Here is a 12,366-nt window from a genome sequence, read left to right on the forward strand (position 1 = left end):
ACACAGTAAGGGGAGGGCTTATTTTCGGGATAGGTCTTATTATCGGGAAAACACGGTATTATTAATACCATCTTACATGTAATTAAGAAATAAGATATACAGGCACTGAAGCATAGAGATCCAATGGAAAAGTCGAAATGGGTATGGGAGAAAATATGGGAGAGAGCAGATTGGAGGTGGGGATATCCTGTGGGACTGCTGTTTTGGGGGGATGGGTGGGGGGAAAACGGGGAGAAAATTTGTAACTCAAAATCTGGCGGAAACGAATGATGTAAATCAGAAGTTAATAAAGCATTAAAAAAAAAAGTTCTGCTTCTGAATTTCCAGACTTTGCCACCGTGGTACCTTGAGTACCATCTCACCCTAGAATTTTCCTCAATGCCTGCTACATCCTCGCCCTGAAACATACCTCTGCCATACAAGCCCCTTTCCCCTGTGGGTGAGCTCCTCCCAAGGCCTCTATCTGGTGGGATGACTTGAGGCAGGGGGGACAGACTGGCCAATTTTCATTCCTTATCTGCCTCTACTTCAGACTTTCTCAATTGTCAACACTATCGCCCTCTTCCATCCACAGTCCACCCTACCTCCAAAGGACATCTTCCCCCATTCCCTGATTTTTAGAGGCCTTTAGGAATTATTTTCCATTTATATATTTTAACAAGTTCCATTTATGAAAAGATATCTGCAATCTCCTTGGTGTATTTCTTTAGTCTGGGCTGGGCCTACTTCCTATTCTCCCTGAAGGTGGGGCCAACTCAGATACAGGGATTCATATTCTCCCTGATGGTGTGGCAGACTTGGATACAATGATTCAGGAGTACCTGCAGGGGTGGTTCCTGCTTCCCTATTCATTCTAATGTTAAGTACCTTTTCTTGGTACATCTTATGCAGCTCTTCAGTTGGAATACCATCTATTCTTCTAAAGTCCACCACTGCTCCCAATAGAGCAGTAAAGAGTTCTCTTCTGGTCAATCTATTTTGTCTTTGAAACCTCTGGCTGCTTACTCTTCTCTCTTGAGGAAATTTGTCTTTTTCCCATTCCCCAAAGTCACTTAATTGTGAAATCCTATCCAGCACCTCCAAAAGAGGGTGCCCTACTTCCCCAATTAATAGAGTCAGAATTAGGTGCTTATAAGCAAGGGAGGAGCCATCTTCACTATGGTATTTCTATGAGGAACTCCTAGGGGGGTATCATAATATGCATTTGCATCTCCAATCAGGATAGCAGTTTTCATTACCTCCTCCTTTAGCTTTCTCATACAGTTTCTAAGTGAGTACCAGGGTCTGTCTCCACCAGACCATATAGAGTCAGTAGGATATTGCTTTCTGCATCCCTCTGCAGCTAAAAGTTAACACATTAGTTCTATTGAGGCCTCCTTGCATATGGTGATCCCTAAAAGCTTGGTGTACAAAAGGATTCAGACTGATGCCTATGGATTTTAAGCAATCCACACTGTCCAGTGTTATTCGTCTGGTGCCTTCATCAGTGATTCTTACTATCCAGGATACTAAAGACTCTCCCATTCTTTGAGTGAATCTACTCAATATATCAGTAACCTCCTGTTGAGTGAAATCCTCAATTATCTCCCTGGACTCTGTTTGGCCCTGGTGATTCTCCTCCCTTCTTCTTAGTATGGGGAGAACTTCTACATTAGAAGACTCCTCATCTAACCTTGTTCCATTCTCCTCAGACATATTCTCCTGGAAGCTGTCAGGACAACTCTGCCCAGCCTGTACAAAAGCTGCATGCACATTCCTTCTGCTAGGTTTTTGCTTCCTTTTAGCTACATGAACAGAAGCTTGTTCCTCGATCACCTGAGTCCCTCCAGTTTGCTCTTCTGAATGCTGTGGCATAGAAGAATCCTCAGGCAAACCAGCAGTCTCCCTAGCCATCCGAGCTCTTTCCTCCAGCAGCTTATCTCTATTTTTACACATAAGGCAATAACTTGTTAGCAGGACCCAGCCTCTCCTTCACACTCCTGCCAGTTCTTTGCCTTGTTCTAGGGGTATCCCTTGCAAAAATCTTTCCAAATCTGCAGGTTCTCCCTCTTTTAGCCTTGATTCCCAGTTTTCTCAGGGCCCTGTGCTTTTGGCCCATTCTCTGGCTAAAGAGGAATAAGGTAAATCCTCCCATCCTGGGATAGCCCTTTCTCCCTCTAAAGCCCCCCTGCTTCCAAATAGAGGCCTGACATTTTGTGTTCCCACACTTGTCGCCAAATATATCGCCAATGCAGTATTCACAATGTCTGTGGTAACCATAAATATGCTGATATAGTTATTAATCACAAAATGTAACAGGCTTTCTACATGGGGGACAAAGCTGGAATATTTATTCAAATACCAGAAAACTGAGTCCCCAAACCAGAAAATCAAAGCCATCACTGTAGCTATAGAGTTGGCACACATAGTTAATGCAGTAAACACCTACATTCTCAAGCCTTGAAGAGAGAAGAGGCTACCTCAGGAAAAGGTCCTCCTCTCCTCACTCACAGCAACTGCTCAGCATCCAGGCAGCTTGGTCCCAGCAGCTCTGCCTTCCCCCCAATTCCTGTCTCTCTTTTCTTATTTTCTCTTCTCTTCTCTCTCTCTCCCTCCCTCATTTTTCTTCCTCAACATTGAGGTGAAATCGTCCTCTCCAGAATTAGCAATGATTTTGTAGTTGCCCAACTTAATTTTCTCAGTCTGGACCTCTTGGCAACATTTGACACCATGGATCAGCCTTTCCTCCAAATGCTCTCTGGCACAGCTCTCTCAGTTCTCCTTCTACCAGTATTTCTGATCTTTCTCAGTCTGCTTTGCTGGATCTTCATCTATTTCATAACCACTAATCATCAGCAACCCCACTCTTGGACCCTCCTCTCACTACTCTCCGTTATGTATCATTTGATCATCTCATCAGTGGGTTAAGTTATCATCATCATATATGTCTGTCCTAACCCAGATGTTAACTATGTTAAGGCTCCTCTCAGCTCTGACACTCTAAGTTCTGAGGTCCCTCCTTATTCTGAAATTTTTTAAAACTCCTTCCGAGCATTCACCATCTAAAGTCTGGGTCCTGGTGAGGTCCCTGATGGGCAGCACAATGACAGAGAGTGGCTCCCGGCAAAGGAGGCAGCCAGTCTCCTCAGCTTGGGCCCAGGTAGCCTTGATCTTGGGCTCTGTCCTTTGGCTGCCTTTCAGCCTATGTGGTCTGTGGTCACTCATTTCTTTCTGCCTGGGTCTTTCACTTCTCCCTCTCCCTGCCTCTGGGCATGGACAACCTGGGAGTCTTCAACCTTCTATGCTTCCCAGCCCTTCCCCCACACACAGCCCTCCAGCCTGATCAGACTTGCCCTTGCCCTTATATTGCACAGTGTAAACCCTGCCTGGCTCAGTTGTAGCATTCAGACTCTAAGGAGATCTGGGCTACAGTTGCCCTGGGGACACATACGGGAAGGCTTAGAATGTTCCTGTTGAGAGTTTCAAGCCCAAACCTCATTTTTCACCAGTCCCCAGAGCTATGAGGAAAGAGGCCTTTCCTCCTCTCAGCTTCCCCTTTGCACTGAATCTTGGTCGTTGATTGGCTATGGGGGCTCATGGACTCTAGGGAGTGATGTATCATTTAGCATTTCCAGCCAGAGCATATCTCTCTACTGGGTCAGAGACACTGCTGCTGCTGCCCGTGATATTCCAGACATTGGGGGGTGAGAGGGGTAAAGGCTGGTGTCGAGATGGTCAAGGTAGCCCCCCAAGAGTCTGGGGGTGGGGGCAATGGGGAGACCAGAGGCCTTGGAGCCAGAAGACCTTCCATATCCTTCTGTCTCTGCCTCTGCCTCTGCCTCTGGTTGGGAGCTCTTTGGCCAAGTCAGCTAAATCCCTTTGGGCCTCAGTTTCCTCATCAGGACATGGAGGAATTGAAGTAAATGATCTTTAAGGTTCTTACCTGCTTTGAAGGCTGATGTTCTGAGTTCTCTTCCCTTTTAAGTGATCTCTGTTCTGTGGTTGTTTCTCATGTGCTTCTTTCCATGTTCTTGCTCTGATGCCCTCTGTTCTGAGCTCTCTTCCTGCTTTAAGAACGGTGCCCATAAGGGGCGGCCAGGTAGCACAGTGAGTAAGAGCACCGGCTCCAGTGTTGGGATGACCTGGATCAAATCCAGGCTCAGATAGTCAGCACCACACCCAGAAATAACTGGCCGTGTAACCTTGAGCAAGTTACTTAACCCCGATTGCTTTAAAAAAAAAAAAAAAAAGAATGGTGCCCATATCACTGGAAGTGTCATGATTAGTGATGCCTCAGTATCTTTCTGTCCACATGGTCCCAGTCCCAGATGCCCGGGTATAAATTGGAGGTCCCGGAAGCAGTGACAGTACAAGAGGGACTGTGCATCCAGGTCCCCTGTTCTTACTCCTACCTTACAGATCTCCAATTCTATCGCTCCCAGGCTTTTGGGTCATGGTTCGAGGAGGGAGCCAACACTGACAGAAGCAAACTAACGGCTACAAATGACCCAAAGCTGAAGGTGCAGGAGGAGACCAGCTGGCGATTCCATCTTGTTGGGGACCCTATGAAGAACAACTGCTCCCTGAGCATCTTGGGTGTCCAGAAAAGGGACAGCGGGCAGTATTTCTTCCGGATAGAGAGAGGACAGAGTTTTAAATTCAGTTACACCAGTTATATGGTTAATGTGAGTGTGAAAGGTAAGGACCTTAGTGACAGGGAAGGGATGTAGGCCATGGGATAGAGGGAGCTTCCAAAGAATGACTGGGAAGCGGGGTTCCTCATGCTCTGTGTTTCAAGGGGAGGCAGGTCACAGGAAAAAGTATTGCTATAATTAGCACCAGTGGCCAGGAGAGAGTATAGATGGTTTAAGACCTGGAATAGGGATTCACTGTGGTCTCCTGTCTTTGGAGAAACAGGGCATGGGTCAAGGCTAAGTGATTCAGGAATTGGCAATGACTGGTTATCCTGTGACTCAGAGATAGAACCAGGGATATTGGAAGAGGGATGGATATCTAGGCTACAGAAGACAGCATGAAAGCCATCATAGTGGAGGTCATATTGTGGTCTATTTGCTGAAATAGGGCTCCCAGGCCTCAGGGTGTAGCTCAACATGGGATGATGTAGGAAGGAAAGAGCTGCAATCTTGGAGGGGATATCACATTGACAGGGGAACCTGGAGATATATCAGGGATGGTCTTGAGGTTATTAGTTAAGGTTTGAAATCCCTTATCTGAGGTCTGGTTCATTTTCTTCCCCCACCCCCACCCCAGATTGGACAGAGAAGCCAGACATCTACATTCCAGGGACCTTGGAGCCTGGACACCTGGTGAAAGCAATTTGTGTTGTTCCCTCAGTCTTTGCCTGTGGAAAACCCCTTGTTCTCTCTTGGACAGGGGCTATTCTCTCTTCCCTGGAACTCAGCAGAGAAACTCTCCATTTCTCTGAGCTGACCCTCACCTCAAGGCCTCAGGACCATGGCTCTAATCTTACCTGTCAAGTGACTGTCCCTGGGACCAGAGTAAGCCTAGAGAGAACTGTCCAGGTCGTGATGGTTGGTGAGTTCTGGGAGGCAAGATATCTCCCCTAAGACAATACAGAGGTTTCATCTGCCTGTGGAGAGAATAGGGGTTAGGAAATCTGATGGTGGAAATCTGTGTGGTTGCAGAGATGAGGGCCTGAGAGAAGACCCTAGAATCAGGGATTGACCCTTGGATCCCTGCCCTAATTTTTGTCTCCTTTGCCTCCTTTTAGGGGAAGAGAAAAGCTCCTGGCCTCTGCTACTGACCCTGCTCCGAGGGGTCCTCATGGGAATTGGCTTCCTCCTCACCTACGGTTTCACCTACCTCTATTATAGCAGGTATGTCTGCCTCCTCCTCCCCATTTGATCCTGGGATCTAGGTCCCCAGTCCCCTCAATCTCAGCTTCTCCCTTTCAAGGATGAAATGAGAACCACCACCCTTGCTCCCTAGTGCCTGCCTGCCTACCAGAGCTCCTTCTCTGAGAGTGGACCTGGGTTCCCTTTACAGGAGGAGAAATCATTAAGGACAAAATGTGAACAATCAAGGCACCTGAAAATCCCCCCACCCCTCCCCTTGTCTTCAGACCTGAGCCAAGGATGGAATCAGGACTGAGAATGGAGCATGCCAGACATGGGGGGGCCAGGTGTCAAAAGGCCTGAGTTCTAGGTCAATGCCCCAACCTCCTACCTTGGCTGACTGAATCATTTCCTTTCTCTGGCCTTCAGTTTCCTCATCAGAGAAGACAATGGATGTTTAGGAGCAGAAAGAAGAGGATGGCAGGCTATAGCAGCAATGGGGAGAAGGAGCTGGAGAAAGGGGGGCAGGGGCAGCAGCCCCAGCAGCCACCAGTGACCCTGGGCTGCCTCAGCCATGTCCTGTCCCCACCTTAGCAGCTGATCACAGGGAGAAGCTCCTCTTCCATTGGTGGAGCCATTTACTTTGCCTCCTCACATTGCAGTTGAAGAAACTGAGGGCTAGAGAGACAATGATTTGCCTGTGGTCACTTTACCTATATGGGCAAACTTGAACCTGGAGATGGCTTCAGCAAGAGAAGAGAACAGCCTTGGGCTTCACTCAGCCCCCTGTGGACAGCCATGACTGAGAGCAGCTGGCCAGTCATGGGCCAAAGATAATGTGACGTCACCTGCATGGCTAGAACCTGGTCTGGACCTCCCACATCCATCTATTGGTGGATTTGTTCCTCATTCCCCTCTCAGCTTTGTCCTATGGAAAACCTTCTCTTCCTTCAAGGCTCCAACCAGGTCCCTGCCTCCTGCCACAAGCAAGACACTCCTGAAACCAAGTCCCAGATGATCTTTCCTCCTGCCAAACTTTTCCCAGAGCACTTTGCCTAATGATTCCTTTGCTCCATCCTGCTGCCATCTTTATTTGCATAGGTTCTGGAGGCCCTACCTCTCCCAGCCCCAAGAGAATGATAGATTACATGGAAAGTGCTTTGCAAGCTTTGAAGTGCTACATAAATGCTAATGTTGTAGTCATTGTGTAGATGATTGCTTTGGCTCCCTTTACTACAGTTCATGTACATCTTTCCATGATGTTTTGTAATAATCATATTTGTCATTTTTTAAATGATGGTAATATTCTAAATCATGTGCCATAATTTGTGCTTCCATTCCTCATTTAATTAGCATCTTCTGTGTTTCTAGTTATGTGATATCACAAAAATGCTGCCATAAATATTTTGGTTTATATGGAATCTTTTTTAAAAAATCAATGATCGTTTTGGTGTATTTGCCTGGTAGTGAAATCTCTGAGTCAAAGGGTATGAGCATACCACTTATTTTTAACTTTCTAAGCAGGTCTCCCAAAATGAGCAAGAAGCAGTGGTATCTGCCCCACTGGGGACCCACCTGGCCAATTCCAGTTGCACAATGCTGTTTCTTCATTCTTTCTTTCTTCCCTCCCTCTTTCCCTTCCTTCCTTCCTTCCTTCCTTCCTTTCTTCCTTCCTTCCTTCCTTTCTTCCTTCCTTCCTTTCTTCCTTCCTTTTTTTCTTCCTTTCTTTCTTCCTTCCTTTTTTTCTTCCTTCCCTCCTTCCTTCCTTCTTTCCTTCTTTCCTTCATTCTTTCCTTCCTTCCTTCCATCACCCCCCTCTGTCCAGGTGGGGAATCAAACCCTTATAGGTAGGTACTTTCCCCAGAGGAATTTAAATTTTGATTGCTTGAACTTGGCAAGATTTCTTGAGGTTTGAGTGCTAGATTTTTTTTTCTCTACTCATTTATTTTATCATTTAAAAAAACCCACAACAAATCTGGGATAATTAACTCTTCTGTTTCTTGAAATAGAGCTCTGAAAAACCAGGCTTTGATAAGACACACTGGCATTCAAGTGGAGCTACTAGACTATGTCCTAAACCCAAATCATTCTGGCTCTCACAGGTTAGCCAATAATAAGTCCCAACCCAAGCTTCACTTGGTCACTGTTTGGGTTTTGATGGCTCAAAGTGAGTGTAAATAGCCATTGTTTCTGTTCTGGTCAGAAATGCTAAAGGTCTTCTATCAGATTGATTTTTTTTTTGAGTATACAAACTAGGCCGTCTTTGGTCTCACTTCTTGCCTACTCTCAAATCACTGAATGGATGTTGCCTCAGACAAACTGAGATCTGGGATAGACTTTAGCTAAAAAAGCCTAGGTCTCCCACTGCATCTGGAATCATCTCCAGTCATCCTGATCTATGTCTTGCTGCTGGAGTAGATGACTCCAGAGGAGAGAGTGAAGTTGATGACTTGGCACAGCTTTGCCTCATTTAAATCCAATTACTTGCAAGTCAAGACATCTCTCATCTGATGACATTGGTCCTTTTCGAGAATGAAGGATGAACAACCATATATAGGATTTCCCCTGGTCTATTCACTGAATGGGAGTTACCTCACTCCAAGTGAGTATCTGAAGAGGCCTTAGCCTGGCAGGGACAGGGTCTCCCATTGCATCCTGTATCATCTCCAGTCATCCTGATGAATATATGGTCACTGGATCCAGATGGCTCTGGAGGAGAAAGTGAGGCTGGTGACCTTGCCCAGTAGTCCTTCCTCACTCAAATCAAAGTCAACTGCAAGTCCTGCCATCATTTCCCTGATGCCATTGTCTTCTTTGAAAACACGACAAGCAGCTTTCCAAAATGCATGCACTAATTTACAACTCCACCAACAATGCATAAGTTTTCCGTAAGATTATCTTTCCACCAATATTTCACTCTCAGTCATTCCCACCTTTTGTCATTTTTGCCTGCTTGCCACATACGATGTGACACCTTCAGGCTACTATGATTTGTATTTTTCTCATTAATGTTTTGTAACTAATTTTCATATGCTCATGAATAGTTTGCAATTCTTATTTTGAGAGTGATTTTTTACATGCTTTGAACATTTATTTACTGGGGAATGGCTTTAGATCTCATATATTACTTTTATGTGTCTATATATCTTGAATAGCAAACTCTTATCTGAGAAATTTATGCAAGGGTTTTTTCCCCATTTAACTTCTTCCTTTTAAAATTTAAATTCACTTATTTATTTGTGCCAAAGATTTTAATTTCATATATCAAGTTTGTCATGTTTTCTTTTTAAATTGCCTTCATTCTATACACCCATCTTCTTTTGCAGAGTCAGACAGAGATTGCTTCATTTCTTGATCAAAATTGTTAGGCAAAGAGGACATTGTGGAGGAAAACATAGAATTTGTACTCATAATGTGAACATAAATGCAATCACCTCACCACCAAAATGTAAGTGGATAACAAAAGATTACCAAACAAAATACAATTATATGTTATTTAGAAGAAACATATTTGAAATATAGAAATTCAGAGTTAAAGTGAGAGCCTGGAATGAAATCCATTCTATATCAGTGAAACAACAACCAAAAAAAACCCCAAACTCAGGGTTCATAAATTTAGATAAGCCTTCAGCAGACAGAGACAGGATAAAAAGAGGTAAGTAGGGAAACTACATCTTGGTTTTGGTGACTTACATGAAATATTAATCAAATTCCATGAAGAAATAACAAAATGATAATAGTATAATATACTAATAATATGTTATATATTTTAGTGATATAATATACTAATATGTAATATAATAATATAATAAGGGATCTTCAATCTACTCCTTTTAGACCTAGATAAATGTATTTCCTTCCCCAAAATAAACAAAAAATAAAGTTAAACTGTGAATAGAACTTTAGAAAAGTTAGAGGTCACAGATCTCTAGAAATTACTGACTAGGTATCCAAAATAGTTTACAGAACTCTGAACTCTACATGGCACCTTTACATAAAGATTATTTAAAAATGAAAGGCCTTTGATGGATAAATTAATGATTATTTTGAGACCAAATAAGGTAATTAAAAAGTACATTTGAGTCAAAGAATAAGTTAAAGAAACAATAAACAATTTCACCAAGGGAAATGACAAAAATGAGACAGCATACCAAAATTTATGAAATTCTGCTTAAGTTGTTCTAGGAGGGTAATTCTTTCTATCAATGCTTTCATTTCAAGTCCTATTAATAATATAAATAATAAAAACCACCATATTTAGATCAATAAATGCTATAAAAGCTTTTGATAAAATTCAACAAATGTTTGGGGCAGGCAGGTGGCTCGGTGGATAGTGCTTGGCCTCTAGTCAGGAAGATTCATCTTCTTGAGTTCAAATCTAGTCTCAGACACTAAGTAACTATGTGATCCTGGGTAGGTCACTTTACACTATTTGCCTCAGTTTCCTCATCTGTAAAATGATCTGGAGAAGGAAATGGCCAATCAAGTGGAGTATCTTTCCCAAGAAAACCAGAAATGGGTCTTGAAGAGTCAGACACAACTGAAAATGACTTAACAACACATACTTATAGAGATAGACCACTCGAATGCATAAAAGTAAAAATACTTTTCCTTAATACAGTAAATTATATGCCCCCCAAATCAATACCAATCATGTAATGCAAAAAGTAAGAAGCTTTTCCAACAAGGATATGGAAAAAGCAAGTGTGCTCATTATTTCCAGCACAATATAATGTAGTTCTAGAAACATTACCTATCACAATAAGATAAGAAAGAGAAATGAAGGAAAAGAAGCAAAATGATCACTTTTCCCTTTAATATGCCTTCCTATTGAAAACGCTAAAGGGTCAATTAAAATTAATTGAAACAATTAATAAATACACAATGTGTATGATCCTAAACAAATCCCCCAAAATAATAATCATCCCTGTATATTGCCAGCAAAACCCAATATGAAGAGCTGGAAAGAAAAATTGCATTCAAAGTATCTACAGAATTATAAATTGTTTGGCAACACTTAGGTATTATATACATTTGACTATAAAATATTCTTTAGCAGTAGACAGGTCAAAATAATTGGAGAAATATCAGTTAGTCAAGGGTTGACTGAGTTAATGTAACAAAAGTAAGAACAGTATTTAAAGTAATTTACTTTTCTAGTACTGTACCAATCAAACTGCCATAGGATTATTTAATAAAGCTAGAAAACAAATAACTCAATTGAAATGGAGGAACAAATGACAAAGAATCTCAAGAGAAATAATGAAATAGAGTTAGAAAGGGGCCTTGAAATACTACATCTTAAGTGAAACAATGAAGCCATAATCTTCAAAAGTATTTGAAATGAGCTAAAAAATAAATAAATAAAAGAAGTTGACCACTGGAAAGCATTACATTCAAACAGTAGTGAAAAAAATGAACACAATAGCCTAGTGTTTGATGAGCTCAAAGACCCCAGATAGTGGGGTAAGTACTTACTATACAGCAAAAATCAGGAGGGAGAATTAGAAAGCCATTTGGGAAAAATGAGATTTGAACTAGTATGTCAGTCCACATCACCAAGATTAGATACATGATTTTGTTAAAGAAATGAGGGACACAAGGGGGAAAATCTTTTTAGATCTATAAATAGGGGAAAGTTCCTGAGTATCTCTCAAGAACTGGGGAAGTAGGGTAAACTAGAGATAGAGCAGATCAGGTAAAATAGGGTATCAATTTTGTTTTTATAAAATTGAAAAGTGTTTGCATTAACAAAACCAATGCAGCTAAGCTCAGAAGGGAAAGAAGTAAATTGAAGGGAAAAAAAAGGTAGCAAGTTTCTGTTATAGAGGTCTTATTTCTAAGATATATAGGGAATTGATTCAAACTTATAAAGATTAAAAGCCATTCCCAATTGATAAATGATTAAAGGATATGAGGAAGTAGTTCTCAAAGGAATTAATATGCACAGTCATATGAAAAGGAGTAATTACAAATAATTAGAGAAATAAAAATGAAAGCAAGTCAGAGATTCCAAGTCATAGCCATAAAATTTATGATAGAACAATATAATGCAAATTTTGGAGAGGTTGGAGAAAATGAGATGGATTAATGCCCTACTGATGGAAGTATGAATTGGTCCAGTCTTTCTGGAAAAGAATTTGGAGTTATTTCCCAAAAGTCACAAAACATTGCATGCTGTTTGACAAGGTTGATATCCCAAGGAAGTGAAAGAAAGCAAAAAAGGACTCATGAATAAAAATAGTTATAGATTTTTATCTATAATTTTATTTATAATTATGTAGGTTTTTACATATATAATTATTATAGATATAGGTATAATTTTTATGTATAATTATATAGATTTTTTTTGGTAGCAGCAAAGTGTCGGGAACTAGTAAGATCTTCACTTGGCAAAACCTGGATATGTTCTTTTCCCTTCTTCATCTTGTCCCTTCTGCAAACCAATTCAACTCTGCCATGCCTCTTCTCTGTATTCACTTAATGTTTTATCCTTTCAGTAACTCACCTTTCTGAAACACAGACTTCAGATACTCCCATCATTAACTTCCTTTGTTCCTATTCACTTGAT

The 12,366-nt window shown here is 41.8% G+C and overlaps 1 protein-coding gene across 1 annotated transcript; it reads left to right on the plus strand.

Moving 5' to 3' along the window:
* Positions 1-4,307: 4,307 nt before the first annotated feature.
* LOC138161399 (myeloid cell surface antigen CD33-like) lies at positions 4,308-6,814 on the plus strand. The gene is made up of 4 exons (XM_069088220.1): positions 4,308-4,677; positions 5,251-5,535; positions 5,732-5,837; positions 6,007-6,814. Exons 1-4 carry the CDS (start codon positions 4,308-4,310, stop codon positions 6,020-6,022), a joined length of 777 nt encoding a protein of 258 aa, XP_068944321.1. The 3' UTR covers positions 6,023-6,814.
* Positions 6,815-12,366: the final 5,552 nt, after the last annotated feature.

This window comes from Petaurus breviceps, unplaced genomic scaffold (assembly GCF_028583685.1).
Source record: "Petaurus breviceps papuanus isolate PSGF00001 unplaced genomic scaffold, PetGlider_PUasm1.0 185, whole genome shotgun sequence".
NCBI lineage: Eukaryota > Metazoa > Chordata > Mammalia > Diprotodontia > Petauridae > Petaurus > Petaurus breviceps.

What these genes read in the sequence shown, in the direction of transcription:
- LOC138161399 (XM_069088220.1), top strand. Translation starts at nt 4,308, where the DNA reads ATGCCCGGGTATAAATTGGAGGTCCCGGAAGCAGTGACAGTACAAGAG. An exon ending in GGTTAATGTGAGTGTGAAAG is followed by an intron (nt 4,678 to 5,250) that starts GTAAGGACCTTA and finishes CCCCCACCCCAG; the next exon opens with ATTGGACAGAGAAGCCAGAC. An exon ending in TGTCCAGGTCGTGATGGTTG is followed by an intron (nt 5,536 to 5,731) that starts GTGAGTTCTGGG and finishes GCCTCCTTTTAG; the next exon opens with GGGAAGAGAAAAGCTCCTGG.